Source organism: Fukomys damarensis, unplaced genomic scaffold (genome assembly GCF_012274545.1).
Source record: "Fukomys damarensis isolate Sample0158 unplaced genomic scaffold, DMR_v1.0_HiC HiC_scaffold_2, whole genome shotgun sequence".
Lineage (NCBI taxonomy): Eukaryota > Metazoa > Chordata > Mammalia > Rodentia > Bathyergidae > Fukomys > Fukomys damarensis.
In genome coordinates this window covers 46,486,075-46,505,489 of record NW_022900914.1, presented here as the reverse complement: position 1 = coordinate 46,505,489, position 19,415 = coordinate 46,486,075, and the positions used below count along the sequence as shown (strand labels likewise).

Below are 19,415 nucleotides of genomic sequence, written 5' to 3'. Positions count from 1 at the left end.
AATGGTCTGAAGGAAAAGTGCAACAAACCATTTAAAATGCACATCGGCCAAAAATCCTTCTGTGTGTTTAGTACAGAAATTCAGGAGCAGGCATCGCTTGCCTAATTTTATTAAGCTCAGCTTCACAGATTCATTGACATTCCCTTGGGAACATTTGATAGGGGCAGTCAGCCCAGAAGCATGTTTGGAAGCCAGACGGATTTTTAAAAAAAAAAAATTACATTGTAACAATGTCAATAAAAGATGAGAAGCATGATTTAACAGCAGCACCTACCATCTATTGAGTCCTTACTCTTTGTTGGGCCCTGTGTCTAAGCTTTCAAATATTGTCTCATAGAATCCTCTAATGAGGGCCCTTATTCAAACAAAAAAATTAAGTAGTTTTCCCAAGGTCACAACTAGAAGGTGGCGGAGCTGGATCCAGTGCTGACCCGCTAATGTTTGGATTCTTAGCCATGATGCTACCTAGTATAACCAGTACTCCAGGACCTTCATGTAGAGTAATAGTCTGGGGCTCCTATTACCACCCTCCATGGGTTCTGAATTTTCTCCGCTGTATTTCCAACACTGGGAAAATACAGGGAAGAATTGAATGGCAGACCTGGGAGAGACTTTGGAGGGAAAAATGTCAGTAATAAAACTAGTGAGAGGAAAATGATAAAGTATGGGGGATAGAGATTTAACACATGAGTAACTGGTGATCATGAAGAACATACTAGAATAACTAACCATGGAGTTACTAGAAGATTATCCTGAGGTAAAGAGAAGGTGTGGGTGCGTTTTTGAGGGTAGGCTACCTGCTGTAACAGCAGCCTCAGGAACTCCAATCAGATGCTTAGTGTGCTGCCGTCCATCTGATGGAGGCTTTATCCAGTAGCTGGGATTTCCACCAGATGCTCTGCATCCAGCAAGGAGGCAAGAACTGAGAAAGGAATGGAAAAGGAACCTCTGCTCTAATTGTTACATTAGTCAGCTTTCTGCTACTGTAACAAATACAGTAGAATCTTAGTTCATGAGCTTAATTCGTTCCGTGATCCTGAGGAAGATGGCCAGCCACATTTGTGTTCATGCGGGGAAGATGGCCGTGGTCGTGTTTTTCATCCAATACAGAGGTCATGAACAAGAACAAAATTTCACCAAATGCTTCTGTTTGCTAAGTGAATTGTTCATGTACGGAAGGAGGCATTATTGTACCTGTGATAAAGCTATTTAAAAGAGGAAATGTTTATGTTGGCTCACAGTTTTGGAGATATCAGCCGACCCAGGCCATTGCCTTGGGCCTGTGGTGGCACAGAGACATGGCAGGTATGGATGGCAGAAGGGGCCTGACTTAGTCACTTTCTCATCACTGAGACACAACACCAGACATCCACAATTTGAAGGAGGAGAGGTTTATTTTGGCTCTTGTTTCAGTCCGTGGTTGGCTGGTTCCAAGGCAGGGTATCCTGACAAAGGGCCACAGTGGAGAAGAGCTGCTTGTGTCATGGTATCCAGGAGGCAGACGAAGAAAGGCAAAGCCAGGCAGGGAGATAAACCCTTTAGGCCATGCCTCCAGTGACCCTCCTCTTCCAACCAGACGCCACCTCCTAATACCAAGCCAGCTGTAGTGTCCCCATAATCCAATCACTTTCCATAAGCCCTACTTCTGAGAGCCTGAGGCTTCGGGGAGACATCCAGATATAAGTCATAACAGAGCCCATCTGCTCATGGCTGGGTGAGAAAGCAGAAGAGATCAATGTTCCATGCTCCCTTTCAAGACACACTCCCAATGTCCTAAAACCTTCAGTGAGGCCCCGCGCCTCTTGAAGATGCCATCACCTTCCAATAGTAACAGCTAAAGACCAAGCCTTTACCCATGGGACTTTAGGGGATATTCCAGATCCAAACTAGAGCAACTGCCTAAGCTACAGGTGATGCCCATCACTTCTCCTTACACTGCACGACTCTACATTCCATATGGTCTTACCTAGAGAGAAGAGGCTATGAAATACAGGTGTCTGGTTATGAGAGGAAGTGGGTTTAAGAAGCACACGGTGTTGTCTCTGACACATGGACGTGCAAAAAAAAATACAGAAATTGTAATAGCTCTTTAGTATCTCCATGATAAAAACCGAAACTCTACTGAAGCATCAGGGAGAGGAGTGGAAGGTCAATAACATATATTCCATTTTTTCCCTCTCTTTCTTGACATCCAGTCAGAGCTGGACCTTCAATGCACAGATTTTGGGGTTGTATCCACATGGATGTTCTGTAGGCCAGCAGAGCATTTATTTCTATCTGTTCTGTCCTAGGATATAATTTATTCTATTACACACAGAGGGAAACTGTCCAACAACTATTTCTGTGATATCTTGGTTGAAAGTAGATATAAGAGACAAGAGTAGCCCTCCCACAAGATTCAGTGGGTTATACATCACTTTCCTAATGAAGAACAAATACACCCAGACTACACCAAACAGAAGGATAATTGTTTTATGTTTGAATTTGATCAAACTGAAGCTTTTCAAAATGACATTAGGTACCGTCTTGCCCAAAGACTAGAGGTAGACAAGGTAACTGCTCAAAAGTATCTGTGACAATCAGAGGTATGAAACAGCGAATCAGAGGACCAGTCAGTTCAATCAGTCAGCCTTTTTGATGAGCTTTTGTCTGCCTGGTCCCCAGGTTTAGCTGACCTTTTCACTGGAGAGACTGAGTATTTGAGGGCTGAGCCTAGCCATCCTGCTAGTTCAGCAATGCCTCTGCATCACCAGGTCTTCCTAAATGCCCCTTCTTTCCCCTATACAAAGACATGAGATCCATATGGCACTGTGATCAGTGGCAGAGGCTCAAAAAGAGTGGGTTAAAGCCCAGTGCTGTAGCCTTGTAGTTGGGAATCACCCTGCTGCTTTCCTAAGGTTTCACTGGAGCCCTGTCTATTCCCTACCCCCACTAGGTAATGTAACAATCCCTCTATGAGCCACCCCCCCACCCCGTGCCATCATGGGCCTTTTGAGCACAGGAATTGTGAATTTCACCCCTTGACCATCCAGTGGTGACCCAGGCCCTGGATCATGCCAGGTACGTAAAGAAAGAATTGCCTTTGAGTCCAGAGAAAGCAGGACTCAGATGTGGGCTCTACCTACACTACAGAGACCTGGCAGCCAAGGTGATCCGTTGCCATCTGTCATCACTGAAGCCATCTGTCCTCCTATAGAGGACCAGCAACATCCATATTACCTGAAATCATGGTGCTTGCTTTGTCAGGGAACATTTGAGCTGTCTATTCTCTCCCTTATCTCCTAATCCCCACTCCATATGGGAAGAACTCAGTTCTGAGCACATATGATAGACGCAGAAGCCAGAATCATCCTTTCTGGTGCTGCCTGAATCCTTGGGGCTCTGTCAGGAACACGAAGCCGGGCTTTGAGCTGTGGCCATTTGCAGATTTCCATTCTTCATGTTTCCCCAGGCCCCTGGGTCTACTCGCCTTTATTTCAAGGAATGGAAGAGGAAAGTGTGGTGAAGTGAAGAGAATAGGCTCTGGAACCAGATCAGATGCGCTCAAATTTAGGCCCTGTCCTTTGTCAGCAAGTGGACTAGAACAAGTCAGGTTTCCCAAAGCCTTAGTTTTCCTACCTGAAAATCCAGGATGCTGATCCTTCACTGCAGGGTTGGAGAGAATCGTCCCCAGAGCACTACCATCTGCTGATGTTTTACAGCTCTGAATGACTGAATATCTTTCTTTGGGCTCTAACTCAGGATCTTGGTTCTCATAACTGTAGACCCTGGGTTTCCAGTGTTCTGATCCAACAAACACTGAGCAGATGACTCCTGGATTTTGCTTTCAGTGTCCTTTTTGTGCTGACCTTAAAAGCTGACTGCACACATATTTATAAGTTTCTATATGTGTTTTATTTGTATTCATGACAAGCATATTTCAGATGACTCCTGGATTTTGCTTTCAGTGTCCTTTTTGTGTTGACCTTAAAAGCTGACTGCACACATATTTATAAGTTTCTATATGTGTTTTATTTGTATTCATGTTTTTATGTGATCAAATATGACTGTGAGTCTCTGGCAAGCAGGGGCTGTGTTTCATCCATTCCAGGTATCTTCCTTTTCATGTCTAGTTCTTGCTCACTCCTGGCCACCAATAGATATATGACAAATAACCGTGTTGTCCAGTGAGAGGGGATGGGATTGACTGATGACCTCAGTAAGGAGTGTAGGGTCCATTCTTTCCACAACGTGCAATTTCTGGTAGTAGAGGATGGAAAAAGAATTGTGTACAACTACGAGGTCTGAGGTCCCTTGCCTGAAAGCTTTGAAAATCCCTTGTATCTTATCAGGAAACTATGTGTGAGAGATGCCAGGAAACCAGTATAGCTTGGGCTTATAGCAACTGGGGATTAGAGGATTCTTCCAAGCCAAGTACAGTGGCAAATGCCTATAGGCCCAGCACTTTTGGGAGGGTGGTGGCAGGAAAATTGCAAATTTAAGCTGAGTCTGGGCAATTTAGTGATTTAGCAAGACCCTGTCTGGAAAAACAAAAAAGAGGATTTTCCCCCAACCAACAGAGTTTCCGGAAGTAGACATTACCACTTCTCTCCTTCCTGTCTTTTCCCTCCTCTTTTCTTCTTCTAAAGGACTTTTGCCCTAAATGATCATAGTAGTTCCTACCTGATGTGGAACTCTGGAGAATTCAGAGCATGTGAAGAGATGCTGATAAGTGTTCCCTGAGATCCACCAATGCAGACGCTTGAGCTCCCCCTTTATCTGGACACACCAGGCAGGGTGTGGTCTCACTCATTCAACTGCCGCCATTATTTTGCAAGGCAGAAACTGCACAGCCATAACCGCCTCCTCTCCCACTTGAGGGAGTCTCTTTCAGGGACTGGTGAGTTTGGGATTCTGACTCCAAGCCCTAGGCTTGCCACAAGTGCTGTGCTGAGCTGGGGGATTGAGACCCAGGTTTTGCATGGCTGGCGGCACCGAGGGGCTTTGCCTACGGCAGTGATAGGCCTCTGCAGATGATGGCTTCCTGAGTCTTTTCTCTTTGGGATCTTCATGCCAAGCCATGCAGCTGCTTGTTACCATCTGGGAGCCGCCACTGAAGTGGTGAATGACTAGTCACTTCTTTTCTCAGGGTGTATAGAGTTAAGGCAGATTTTAGCACAGTCAGGCAACTTGGGTGTGTGCTACTCCCTTATAGACCCTCCATTCTTTTACAGCCACAGGAAGCCATGCATAGAAATGGGGGTGTGTGTACTTGGTCCTAGTGAGGCAGGGAAGAAGGTGCACCATCACAGGAGTGTGTTTCCTGATTTGCATCTCCAGCTGCCCTTTCAGTAGGGTGAATCCCAAGTAGGGTCTGCTGAAGCGGGGCACAGGTGTGAATTCCAACTGGAAATGCTGAGGGGAAGCTCTAGGGCTCTCTGAGAAGAGTATGTGTGTGTGTGGCGGGGCGGGGGGATGCTTGTTCTAAGCAGGAGAGGGAAGGAGGTCCTGGAGGGAAGAGGTAAGAGAAAGGGAGCGAGACAAAACTTTGGGGAGCCACAAAGGCTGTGATTTGTGTTGTGTATATTATCTTCCTGTTTGTCCTCTATGATCAGTGTTGCACTGTGGAGTCAGACTGTTCCTCACAATCAGTTGCTGGGGTTCTGCTTCAAGGTAGAAGAGAAAACTGGCTGGAGGGGCCCAACCAATGGGTTCTATATCAAAAGGATGCTTTTTTCTAGGAGGAGGTGATTTAGGCACTACTATGTCTCCATGAACACCTGGCACCTTACCCTAAAACAGGCTGCTTCTGGTTCTCTTCCCACACTGTACTGTGAGCCTCCCTCAGGCTTTCCTCACCTCCATGACCCGGGCCCTGACCAGTGTGGCTTTAAGCTGGCCCAAGTTCCCAACACACCATTAGTTGCATTTGAGTTCAGCTGGCATTTATTTAGCACCCACCTCACACCAGCCCTGTGGCAACCTGGCACATGAAGAAATGCCTAAGGTGTGCCCCGCTGCTTGGAGCTCAGGGAATAGATTGCTGCTGTGGGCTGCAAGTGGAATGAAAGAGATGAGTACAAGGGATGTAACAGCTGCAGAGAGCGGGCATAGGAGCAGGCTCCCAGGAGAGTGGGCCTCTGAGCTAATGGAGGAGGTAGAGGGAAGGGCATTCCTGGCAGACACAGGATCCCTTGTGCATCTGTGTCTTGCAAATACACCTCAGCCTGATAGGCAAGGAGGCTGGATTGGGTCCGGGAGGCCCATGGGGCTGTAGATGTCAGTGCAGAGTTGGGACTTCACCCTGCAGGTGGCCATCTCAAGGAGAGAGTGGGAGGACAGAGAGAAAGGCAGAGCGCTTCAGTCAATTCATGAGTTTGATTTTTTTTTTAACGTGGAACACACATTTGGTTTGAAAAAGCAAATTCAGACTTAAAATTTTATATTTGGAAAAGGTGAAAGGAACACCTGCCCTTTTGATAATAGAGTCTTAACTCTGACTAAGTTTTGGCTGGAAGAGATGGAATTTAAAAAAAAAAAAGAGGTATAGGAAAAGTGCCCCTGGTAAAGGGCAGGAGGTGTTAGCAGGGCAGTGGCAGGAATGGGCCAGATTTGCAAGTTATTTAGGGTAACTCTTCGGCATGCTTGGATGGCACAGGGTTACAGGGGCAGGAGAGAGGAAGAACCAATGGCCAGAGAGCGTTGGATGGGAGGAGAGATGGGGGCATGATTTAGGCGTGGTGCTCTGGGTTGGGAAATCTTTAGGACATAAAACCAGACTTTGATGACTGGTTAGACGCACAGGACAAGAGGAGGCAAGAGTCAAGGCTGCTTTCCCATGATGATTGGGGGCTAGTGGTACAGTGGTGACTGGTTGGTAGGGGCAGAGAAGAGGGGCTGTGGTGTAAGGGAGGCTATGGGTGAGGTTAGTGGGAGTGGTGGTCTGTTTCACAAGTTGATTTTAGGATGACTGTAGGGTTTGTGGGTGGGCGAATGCTTCATAGTCTAGCGGGCAGCCAAGGACTAGGATCCACTGAGTGACTCTTCCCACCTCACAGCCCAGGTTGACAGCACACTGAGAGCAGGTGGCCCTGAGGTGCCATGTGCCGGGTGCTTTCTGAACTACCCAGGGTGCCTTTTCTCACCATGGCTCACACTGCACCTTGCTTTTCAGCTCTGCCAAGGCCTGCAGGTAGATCTCAAGGCACATGTTGGGGTTATACTGGGCTTAATGCCTCCACTAGCCAGGCTGTAAGGGTTCACCCAGACCATGGCCATCCAAAGTCCTCAGAGCACCAGCCCTGTCCAGGTGCAGGGGCCCTCTTGGAGAGCCCCGGCAGAGGGCCTCTCCCTTCCCTTTCCCACATTGAAACTTGCTGATGCCTGTCCTGACACAGCTCAGCCAGAGTCTGCAGTCAGCTATTTGACAGTTTTGCTGCCATAGTTTACAGATTGTAGCACTTTTGCCCCCAGTACTTCTCAGGGCTGTCTACATTTCAAACAGTGGATAACACCATAACCCAAGGAGTAGAGCCCTAATAGTGGAATTCCAACAGTGATGGAGGCTGAGATGGGAGTTCTTTTCTTCATGGTGCTATTTTGCTCAGCTAGGAGACAGATGCTTGCCTTCTTACATGAATAGCACATGTCACTTCTGGAGACAAAGGATAAATTCTGTTGTTACACCAAGAAATAGCTTAGGCTCTAATAGTTCAAATCTTAGCTGATTATAGCCCCAGGGCCCTTCATGGCTAGGTGCTGGGCCAAGGAGGAAGCTGGTGCTTGAAGTAATGCAACTTTCCTGGCTGTAGGACTGGTCTAAGGGAGGGCATTGTGATGTGTCAGCAAACCACTGTGCAGTTAGCCCTGGTAGGGAAGTCTCTCATATTAGTGGGCACTGGATAGGAGTAGCATAGAGTGGTGGCTATGAGCTCATTCTAGGCAAAAATAAAACCCTGGAAGGGGGATACAGATAGTGCTAAACATGCTAGCCACAGAGCCTTGCTCTTGAAAGCAATTTTTGGTGCCTTAACTGAAAGGCTTTAGGGACCTCTAGGCATTGAAATGCTGAGCCCCAGCCTACTGGCTGGGTTGAGGATAAGGCTATGCCTTAGTGGCATGTAGTTGTCCAGAATTCTCCCAGGCATATCATACCTTCTAAGTCTACTCTTCTTGTCCCTCCTGGATGGTTCCATTAGGGACAGTATCAGATCAGGGATGGAGAAAAGGCTATATCAAGGGGCAAAGGGACCTGCCAGTCCTGGATGAAACAGCCCCTGCACCTCTGGAAGACTGTCACTCTTGTATGTGTGCTTAAACACTTCACTGATTAATCTTTGGAAGACCTCACTGTGCAGGAGTTTTAGCGGGATAAATTGCCCGTGTGTGTAAGATACTAACATTACCTTCCTTCTTCAGGAGTACTCCACGACTTTTTTCCCAGGTATTACCTGGGGGCTTCCTTCTATTGATTTCTCAGTGAAACTGTTTTGAATTCACTAATTCATGGCCCATGTCAGTCTGAGGTTTTCCAACTTGCCTAAGGTGTGATATTTTTCAGGCAATTTCTGCCTTTGGGACTGCATTGTCTGTAAGTTTTGTAGCTGGCAGTGAAGTGTTTCGGGGAGGGGTCCCAGGAAGTGGTCTTATCCCTGGGCTGTGGCAGGAACTCCACATTCTGTTCCCTCCAGCACACAGAGCAGCCTTCTTTCTCTGAGGCCTCCCAGCCAGCATTCAGTAGTGAGATCTGCTAGTTCCTTGTTGAAAGGGAATTTTGATCCCAATTATGAAGATAACAATACTTTCTTTTCCTTTTTATAGATATAAGTTGTTTTTTAAAATTAAAAAAAATCACTGGATGTTCACTTAAAAATGTTTCCCAGCAGTTTATGAAATAAGTCACGTTGAGGAAGGTCATAGCGCTCCAGACAGCACCCTGATGTTTCCCATGCTTGTGCTTCATTTCCTAGTTTCCACCTGGATGGCTGAGGTTGTGTAGATGCAGCACACAGTACCCTGAGTGTGGAGCACGGGTTGCAGACCCAGTGTGGAGAGAACAGAGCCTTCAACAAGCCTGGGGCAGCCTCCAGGTAAGTAGTTTGGGCTTTTAGAAGGGCGGGGGGTGATGCATACTTCATAGTGGGCCCATCTAACGAGGATGAGTTTCCAGACACTCAGGTCACTGTCCTGAACTACCCCCACCTTGCCCACTCAAGAGCTGCAAGAGAATTTGCTGGACCTCGGAGGTCCTAGTTGCTAGTTGCCCCCTCCCCTATCCCTGTTCCATTTCCTACAAGGGCAGAAGCCCCTCTGCGGCATTCGGCAAGCACTGTGACTCCAGGAGAGAGCTAACTGCCTGACAAGGCAGCTGCCATCTTCCTTTTACTGGGCTGCTTGCTGTCAGAACTCCTTTTACACTCTCAGGGAAATCTGTCTATCTGCAGCAACCACCTGGCTTCCTAATTCTGGTCCCAGAGACTCTAGGGAATCAGCCAATCCCCTCTCACAAGACAGCCCAACTGATGTTTAGGGACAATATAATGGAGTGGCAAAGTGAAGATCTGGGGCCAGAGATAGTTCAGAGTGAATCCATTGTTGGATGTGTGACTTGGGGCAAGTTAGTTAACTTCTCTGAGATTCAGTTTCTTTATGTGAAAAAACTTGTTTGCCTCACAGAGTGGCCCTGGGAGTGAAAATAAGTCATGAAAACAAGTTGGTGAGTGCTATTCTATCACCGATTCTCTGTCACCAATTCTCTGTCAACAGCTCAATTCAATTGAACAACTGCATGTCCAAGTTAAACGGCCCACAAATTAAGTACCACTAAGTAAAGGGCAAGGTCACCAACAAGACTGCTCCCACTTTAGACACCAGACACAAGTGGGTCCTCAGACCACCTCCATTTCTGTCTGACTTGGCTTAAGTTTGGGGATTCTTACAACTCCCCTTCAGGTTCTACAATGCATTAAAATGGCCCCAAGAAGATACTAAAATTGCTGTACTTGCAGTCATAGGTTCATTATAAAAATCTAAGTCAAAAGCGGTAAATGCAAGAGTCTCATAGGCACAGTGTGGGTGGGAGTGGGGGCACACAGAGCTCCTCCGTGCCCTCTCCTCCTGGAATCTGGGTTCTTTGCTCTCCCAATCTCAGTGTGTTCACAACTCCCCAAAGCTTGAGGGTCCAGAGTTTTTGGTTTTTGGTTTTCTAAGTCAGGGCGCTTATTTTATCAAATGCACAGTTGATTAAATCTTTTGCCCTTTAATTGAACTCAGCCTGTGGCCTCTCTCCCTCCTTGGAGTGAAGCTCTAGGCTTCTAATCATGCACTTGGTCTTTCTGACCAGGTCCTCCCTTAAAACAATCTTAGGGCCCACTCTGAGTCACCTTATTAGCAGGTTAGGTTGGAAGGGGCTCATTATGAATTACAAAAGATATTTTTACTATCTTTTGGACATTGAAAGAATCCTAAGAGTTTTTAAAGCTCTGTGCGAGGAACGGGGGATAAAGACCAGTTAATTCTTTCTTTCCCATCACACCTGGCTGAACAGACACTGGTCTGGTCTTCCTCGTCCTGTGTAGCCTCTTTCTTGTCATCTCCATGTTGACATGTTCCCATTAATCAGAAAACTAGGCATTCTCATCAGTCTTTTCCTAGTTGTTCTTTTTTTAGCATAGCTCATGGCTGAATTAGTCTTTTGGACCAAACTACATAATTATAGTTATTCAGCGTGCACCTGTTTACCACTGACTCACAAGGCTCTCATTACTCAAGTTCCTAATGCTAAAATGATTCTGGCTCCTAAATGATACCTACTAGAACCAAAAGAGTTACTAGCACTTGTTAACTCTAGACCCTGCTTTAAGTACTTCACATACATTAACCCATAGTTCTTCCAGCCACCTTTTGAAGCAGTTAAATTATCACCCCTACATAATATATGAAGAAGCTGAGGAACAGTTAGGTTAACCAGCCCAACATCACACAGCTAATAATGGGCATAAGCTGAGGTTTGAACCCAAGTAGTTCTTGTTCCAGCGTCTGAGCCTCTGACCATTAAGCTATTTGTATGTAACTGGTCCTTTGCACAGCATTATGGGGAGGAAAGAAAGGATCACAAAAGAATGCCTCTGGTTCACATAGCCAGAGAGTCCACCCAGGCCCCTGTTGTCATGATGATGGAGTCAATGTCTCCCCCTTATACCATCCCCATAGGAACACCTGGGGAACAACCCTGTGAGGCTAGGATCTGAGCAGGGCAGGGGACCAGAGACACGGTAGCATGGGTTCCTCTCCCTTAGGCTCAGGACTTCTTGGTTCCTCATATTTCAGGGAGGGGTGAGCTGCTTCATGGTCGTCCTGTCCCCACTCCTGAGAAGTGAAGCCACTACACAGGGAAAGGAAGAGGTCCACCTTTTCCTGCCTGGATTGAAAGGAATGAGGCTAGGAAGGCTCGGTACCAGGATGTACTGGCCCAAACAGTCCATGTTCCAGAGAAGCTGAGAGTTTGGCAGCTGGTAGGGCTGGAGAGAACACAGGGATCTCACATCTCCATGCTCCCATCCAGTGTATTCAGTGGGGGGGTTGCTTGTTGCTATTTTAAAAATAATATCCACGGTTCAGGGCTTGGAAGTGCCAAAGAGAATTATTTGTCATGATGAGTCACAGAACTGATCAGTGGTGGGGTTGAGCGGAGTGATGCAGTGGAAGGATTTGGGTCTGGAGCTCTGTCTGCCAGGAAAATCTGGGTGGTGGCCATGCGCCTTCATGGCTGTGGTACAGCCCTCTTGTATTTGACCTTGGAGTCCTTTCTTATGTGGGGGCATGATGAGGCGAAGTATTCATGACCGACCCCAAGCTCACAAGACTAACCTGAGGCCACAGGCCATTGTCAGCTCATGTATGTTCTTTGCAGGTGTTTCTCTTTTATCACCTGGCTTGGAGATCAGGACCCAGGGGAAGCAGGGAAGTCCTTGGTCTGGAAAACCCAGATCCTTCATCCTTCTGCCTTTTCTACGTGGATCTGTCTCCAGCTTGGACAAACAATATAGTATCAGAGCTAAAAGGGAGACCAGAGATCCTTTTTGTCACTCCCTCCCTTTTTGTACTTAGTTTTGTGCTTAGGGAAATGACTTATCCAAGCTCCTGCTGATATCAAGTGACAGAACTGAGGCAAGATTTCAGGCCTCTGACTTCTTCTAGTCCAAGAAAATTCCACCAGAAATATTCCTGACAGATTTAATCGCTCTTTCTCCTTTTAGATGAATGAAAAGAGTCTGGATTTAAAGTTTCTAAGTGGCAGTTGTTGTATCAACCCACCAACTCTATTTTAAAATTTCTAGAGGATATTTTGGGGGGCCACCTCTCCCAGCAGACTCCTTCTCCCACTCCTAGTCATTTACCCCTCTCTCTTGTTGCCAAATATCTCATCAATACAACTGATAAGGAAGGTGCTAGTTGGGGGAGATTTGTTAAGGGCTTTCATAAGGAGATGATGGGTTAGTGAAATAACCAAGAGCAGAGGCTACAGTTTGCCAGCCTTGCAGAAGCAGGTCATGGTGGCCTATGGAGCCAGACCAAATGTACCATGGTAGGTGGTAGGTGGAGTGGGTCTGGACAGGTATGGGCAGTGAGATGATATGAGTATAGAAACATGTGGTTTCGTGCCATCTTTGGCTTGCTAAAAATAGCCATCACCTGGAATGGGAGTTATATTACATATTATCATGATTAGCATATAGCTTGTACTATTTCAACCCTAGTTGCTCTTTAGAATCATCCAGGGAGTTTAAAAAAAAATCCTCATGTCAAGGTCACTCTCCAGACTAATTATATTAGAATCTCTGGCATCAACAGTTTAAAGTTCCCCTGGTGATTGCAATGTGTAACCAGTGCTCTCGGCATAGATTCAGGCCATCGTTCAACCCTTAAGGTACTCTGCCCATGTGCCTTCTCTTGAACTTGCTATTCACATTTCCCCGAAAGGAAGTATGCAAACAGCAACCACAACAAGCCAGTTGGGTATTTTAGGCTGCTAGGATGGACTCTCAGTTGTCTTCTGGGCTCATCCATGGCATTAACCTCCACTCACACCACCCAGAAACTGTAAGAGTAGAAGGTAGAGCCCTGATGGAATGGAAGAAGAGATCACAGGCAGCTCAAGGACAAGGAGAATGTGGCCTATTGGTTATCATCAGGGCCTCCTTTGTAATGAGCTGCTGGGTGGAATGAAGGTTAAGGCTGAGGCACATGCGACTGCTGAAGCAAGGCTGGAGTGGGCCAGGGACCGGTCAGCCAAAGGTCCAGTGCAGATCAAGACCTGGGAGTTCAGGCACATTCTCTCAGAGCACAAGACGGCACTCCCTGTCCTCACACACTGGGAGCTCAAAAAGCAAAGGGATAGCAGAATATGGATGAGAACCTGGAGTCCCAAGCCCATTTAATATTCTCCTTATGTTCAAAATCTAATTATGGTTCATTCAAGGTTATAGCTTCTTTTGCTGGGAAGGGAATCAGCCAGCAGGCAAAGATAAAGCACAAGGTGGTGAAGGTGCATGACACAAACTTAAGGGCTAGCAGAGCTGACACATGGAAACTGGCTTAGGCAAAGCCCCACAGCCAGGAAGCCAAGGCTGAAATTGCAGCTTGATTCCTCAGAAGAGCTCCGAAATAGCAATGTGGACACTCTCTTGTTCTTCACTCATGCATTTAAACAAGCACGCACACTTGAGTAGAAAAAAGATGTGGCTTGATGGTCTTCACTGCAGAGCCTGGGCCTCATTATGTGGGACTCTGGGCACCTGGCCACATTTCTCTCTTCAGAAAGTATTTCTTCTTTGTTTCTCAGTAGACATTTAGTGGTACTTGGGAAAAATACATTTTTTGGTAATACAAATTGCATAGCTCTTTTTAAACTTGGTAAGACTTTGCTTCTGCATTAAGCCATATTTAACAAAAAAAGATTCACCAATGGTTTCTTTCCAGGGGCCAGAGCACTGAGCAAAGTGTTTCCCAAGTCTTAGTAGAGGTGCTTGTTTGTGACTTTCCCCACCATATTTTTGAACATGCTTACAAGAGGGTTTACATTATATATATTTACACTTACGTAGCCATGCTGGGAATATAACCCAGGGCCTTGGGCATGCTAAGAAAGTGACTCCACCAGCCACCTAGATGAAATACGGATTCCCACTAAATAGCTTCCGATATGTAAGCATGAATCTCAGAAATGCTCAAAAAGTGTTGCATATCATGCTTCCAATGGGAAACTCTCCACTTCAAGCCCAGTGTGACTAGGTAACCCTGACTCGTATTTTCATTCGGCCTGATTATCACAGCGCCCCTGTCGGTCGATATGGGGGCCGCGTTCAGCTGCTGGCACCCTAGCCACGGCTCTGCTGACACACCCTGCTGGAATAGCCGCAGCTCGGGGGCCGGGCGGCGGAGGGATCCAACCCACCCAACCTTTGGCCTTAGGAAGCGCGTGCACACCTTCGAGAACCAACCTGCCGCCCACGCTGTCCTTCCCCTGCAGGGTTCCAGGAGCTGATCGTAGCCCCAGCAGGAGAATGAGTGAAGAGACGGTCCCCGATGCCGCCTCCCCACAACCCCCCCAGGGGCAGCCCTATTTTGACCGCTTCTCTGAGGAGGATCCGGAGTACCTGCGCCTTCGCAACCGGGCGGCCGACCTGCGGCAGGACTTCAACCTGATGGAGCAGAAGAAGCGCGTCACCATGATTCTTCAGAGCCCGGTGAGTGGGTCTGATCCAGCTGAAGGGCCCGGGACAGGCGAAGGAGGAGGGAGCGGAGGAGCGAGGGGCGGGCTTCTCCCCGGACTGGAAGACCTGCTGCTCCTCTTCTCAGGGTCGGAGCAATTTAGGCCCACAGAGCAACACTGGACTGCCACGTGGTGTCTCTCCTCCTGTTCACTAGCGGAGGGCGAAAGTTGGGTGTATGCAGACAGCTTGGCTCAGAAAAAGGGAGAGGGACAGGAAACCCTTTACCCCTCAGATTCTCAGCTTCTAGTCTTCTTTCCTTCGTCACAGCATAGGGCACCATGGAAAAGTCTTGGGGGCTCCCTTTACTGAGCATCACGATGTAAGAACTCACTGTGGCTGGCACAAACAAGGCCTGAATGCATGGGGCAGGGGAAGGAGGGCCTGGAAGGTCCAGGAGGTGGGGAGAGTGGAGAACTCAACAGGGCAGAGATTATGGAACAGGAGTGGAGGAAGCGAGGCCAAGTTGGGGTCACCCAGCCCTCTCCAGACTTAAGGTCGGTGGCGCCTGCCTAGCATGGTCGCCTACCGCACTCTCCAGGCAGGTAAATGGTCAGGCCTCTCGGAGGAGCACAGAGGGAGTGAGCGTGAGTTCTTGGTGGCATTGTGTGGGCAGCCTAGAAGCAAATAGCAGGTCCTAAAAGCTTTGGGGTGAGGAGTCCTTGGGAAGATCCCCAGAGTGTGACTGAAAAGGTGGAAGGATTAGACAGCACCAGCCTAGGTTTCAGGGCCCCAGGCAGGCCGTGGTGACTGCAGGAATCCTGCTTCTGTCCTTTTTATAGGATTAAATAGCTCCCTAATTCCTTCAGGTGTTTCCTGCTGCCATCTGGTGGGCAAGATGCCCAGTTTATGCCCTGGTGCTCTGCAAAAGCTAGGCTCAGATAGGGGCATTAGAAGTGGAAGTCACCTCAGCGGTCATTAAATCCTTCTGCCCCTCCTACTACTGCTTTATTTAGCACCCGAGGAAATGGAGGCCCAGAAGAGCCATAGGCATGCTAATGGAGAGGGAAGGTGGCATGCTTTCTCATTCAGCTCTGCTTTTTAAAAATGCCCTTAATTATTAAAGTGAAGTCCTGCCAAGACTGATGGGGTGGGGATGGAGGTATGTCTTGGCCTTCATGTGGATACAGGAAGGACCTGGAATCTAGATTATTACTCACAGGGCAAAGGAAATATAGGTTCCATTCCCAGCATCACCTCTTTGCTCCCCACACAGCAATCTGGCGAAGCTCCTGAGGTCCTAAGCAAGGTGCCTCTGGGGCCCAGGAATCCCAAGAATGGCCTGGCCTAGTTGACCCAGGGATGGGAGTGGGCACTTGGAAGAGCTCATCATCCAGCAGCTGTGGGTCCCTCAGTTTCCTGTGTGAGATGCTCTGGGGGGATCAGCACCTCTGGGCCTGCTTCAGTCTTTCAGGGAGGAGCTGGAAGGCCTTATCCAGGAGCAGATGAAGAAAGGAAACAACTCCTCCAACATCTGGGCCTTGCGGCAGATTGCGGACTTCATGGCCAGCACCTCCCACGCAGTCTTCCCAACATCTTCCATGAGTAAGTGGGTGTCTGGGAGCTGCCAAGAACTGAGGAGGAGGGGTGGGGTGAGGAGGAGAGGAAGGAGCAGCAAGAAGATGGTTGCCAGGCAACAGTACAAGCCTGCAGTTTCATTAGCAGGCCCCGGGGAACTCAGCAGAAGCCAGGGAGGTGCCTGGCTCTGCTTTTGATGTTGCTGCAAATTAGAGACCCACAAAATCATTATCCATGATGCCAGGAATGGGAGGGGTAGAGGTGACTTCAGGAGATGAAAAGAGGCCATTGAAACTAGTGTCTCCATGTTCCACTAGACAAGCCAGCCTGGCTTCATAGATGAGTACCAGGAAGATCCAGGGCCGTGCATGAATCTACTTTTTTAGGCTGTAAAGCTCTGCTCACAACAGATGCTTTTAAAAAAACATTAAAAAAACTGTCCCTCAACGTGATTGATATAGGATGATGGTTGAAAACTAGGAAAATAATCAGGAAAAGGAAGCAAAAATCATTGCCCTGTCTTTGTAAAACCAGAAATTATTATTATCAATATTTTGGTGTATATCCTGTCAACCTTTTTCTCTTAAGGTATACAGATTATAAGGAAACAATATAATCACATTATACATAATTTTAATAACATATATTAGCTAATTTCTCACCTAATAGAAAATGATTCAGCAATTTAATTTTTACTTAATTGATTATATTTAATCAATTTCTCATTATTGGACTTTTAGGTTGTTTTTAGCTTTTTGCTATTATGAACAATGCAGTAAATATCCTATTAAGTAAATCTATGACTTTATCCAGGGCTGTTTTCTTAAGATAAATTACAAAGAGTAGAACTGCTGGATCATATTTAAAAGACTATTATGCACAATGGCAGATTACATTCTTTCTCTATCCTAGAGAAAGATGGAATCAGTTTATGTTCCCAGCATTCTGATAGAGTACCCATTCCTCTACCCTGATCTGTAGTTTTTATCCTCCTCACTTGCCAGGTTATAAATGCAGGGTTTTTAAAAAACTTTTTTTGTTTTTATTTTTTATTAGTTATTTGTGCTTTAATGTGCATTTATTGTATTACTAATGAGATTGGATATACACATGCTTATATACGTATTAGACATGATTTTCTTTTGTAGTAAATTGTATTCACATCCTTTGTCAATTTTCCTGTTACTATATCTTTTCATATGGATTTTCAATTCTTTATACAAATTAATACTGTTTCCCTATTATATTTCCATTATGTTGTAATTATTTTTCTAATTTTTCCTTTGTTTGATTTTGTCATGGTGTGCTTTTTTTTTTTCCTTTTCACCTTGTAGAATCTTTCATTTCTATGTAGTTGAATCTATTATTTTTTTGTGTAGGTTCTGCTTTTGACTGCATGCTCAGAGGCATCTTCCTCATGTTTCATTATCTGATTGGACAAATACATTCGTTTGTCAATTTTTCTGAAATGTTTTTACAAGCTTATACTTTAGAATAATTTTAGAATTATTTGTCAAACTCTGCTTGCATCTACCTAGCACATTCCTGTTGGGAGTTTGATGGGGATTGCATTAAATGAAGAGAATGATTTAGTGGAGAATGTATAGATTATAATCATATTAGATTATAAGCTCCATGGGGGAAATTTATATGTGAGAATACTATTTCCTATAATAGTGTCCTGGACTTAGAATAGTGTCTAACATATAGAAAGTCATTTAAAAATATTTGCATGAATGAATTTTAAATATTTTCAGAAATGAGGGATGTTTAAGTATTCTTTGATGCCCCTTACAAAAGGCTGATAGTTGTGTTCTGGGTTTTTTTGGTGGTACTTGGAATTGAACTCAGGATCTTGTGCTTGCAAGGCTGGCAGAGTGCCATTGAGCTAAATCCCTGCCCTCTATTAGTTGATAGTTATTTTTATGTAGTCATTACTGCCTTAAGTTTATCTAGAAAACCTTATGTAACTTTGTTATTTTAAATAAGTGTGTTTCCATTCAGTTTTCTTTCTGGATTTACATATAAATTTATATAAATTCTCTTGGATTTTTATATATAGAAAATCATACAATCTGTAAATAATGGTAATTTTGCCTGCATCATTCCAACATTTGCCTTTTGATTTTTTGCAGTTTTCTCATTTCATCCGTTAGTACTTTCAGAACAATGTTTAATAATATATTAGACAGTAATCATCCCTGTCTTGTTTCTGACTTTAATGGAAATTCTTTTACCACAGAGTTTGAGATAATTATTTTTTATCATGTTGAGGAAATATCTTTTTTATTGTAGCTCATTATAGGTCTTTCTTGAAAATGGCTTTTAAATGTTATAAAATGCATTTTGGGCATTATTGATTTTTCTTTCCTTGAACAATTGCTTTAATAAGTTAGAGTAATAGAACTCTGAACATTGAACTCTTTTTTTTTGTGTGTGTGTGTGCTACCGGGGATCGAACTCGGGTCCTTGCGCTTACGAGGCAGGCCACCGAACCACTGAGCTAAATCCCCAGCCCTTTGAACTCTTTTTTTTTGTGTGTGTGTGTGCTACCGGGGATCGAACTCGGGTCCTTGCGCTTACGAGGCAGGCCACCGAACCACTGAGCTAAATCCCCAGCCCTTTGAACTCTTTTTTTCCTGTCTGAAACAAATAATTTCTGGTCTTGACACATTCTTTTAAAGATGCTCTTCTAGATTCGATTTGCTGGAATATTAATATGGATTTTGAAGTCCATGTTCACCCTTGAGGTTGGTCAGTAGTTCAGTTTTAGGGTAGTCTTCATCTAGTACTGCTATTAAGGCTATAATTTCATAATATGGATTAGGGTAATCCCACCTTCCTTTTTGCCCTCATGGAGTTTAAGGTAGGAAGTTCCTTTCTTGAAGATTTATTACTCACATGCAAAACTGTCTTGATCTGGAGCATTATTAGAGATCTTTGACATTTTCTCTATAGTTTCATTTAGAGTCTTTTTTAAAACTTATTTTTTTGCTTCTTCAGTCAATTTTGCTCATATGAAATAATTCATTTATTTTTCATATTTGTTAAAGTGATTTACTATGTTTTCTTCACTTAAATTTTGTTCTGTGGATGAGATGAGGTCCTATTCTTATTCCTGCTCCTGTATATTTCCTTTTCTCTGTA

General features: G+C 45.5%; 1 protein-coding gene across 3 annotated transcripts in view; it reads left to right on the top strand.

The window, feature by feature from the left end:
- Positions 1-19,415, top strand: part of Add2 (adducin 2) — a 108,345-nt gene that overhangs the window by 52,097 nt on the left and 36,833 nt on the right. For all 3 annotated transcript variants that reach the window (XM_010609649.1, XM_010609648.1, XM_033764649.1), the window contains exons 2-4: positions 8,949-9,068; positions 14,510-14,726; positions 16,157-16,295. In XM_010609649.1, coding sequence (XP_010607951.1) covers positions 14,544-14,726; positions 16,157-16,295 — 322 coding nt within the window. In that variant the 5' untranslated portion in view covers positions 8,949-9,068; positions 14,510-14,543. The remainder of the gene's footprint in view (positions 1-8,948; positions 9,069-14,509; positions 14,727-16,156; positions 16,296-19,415) is intronic.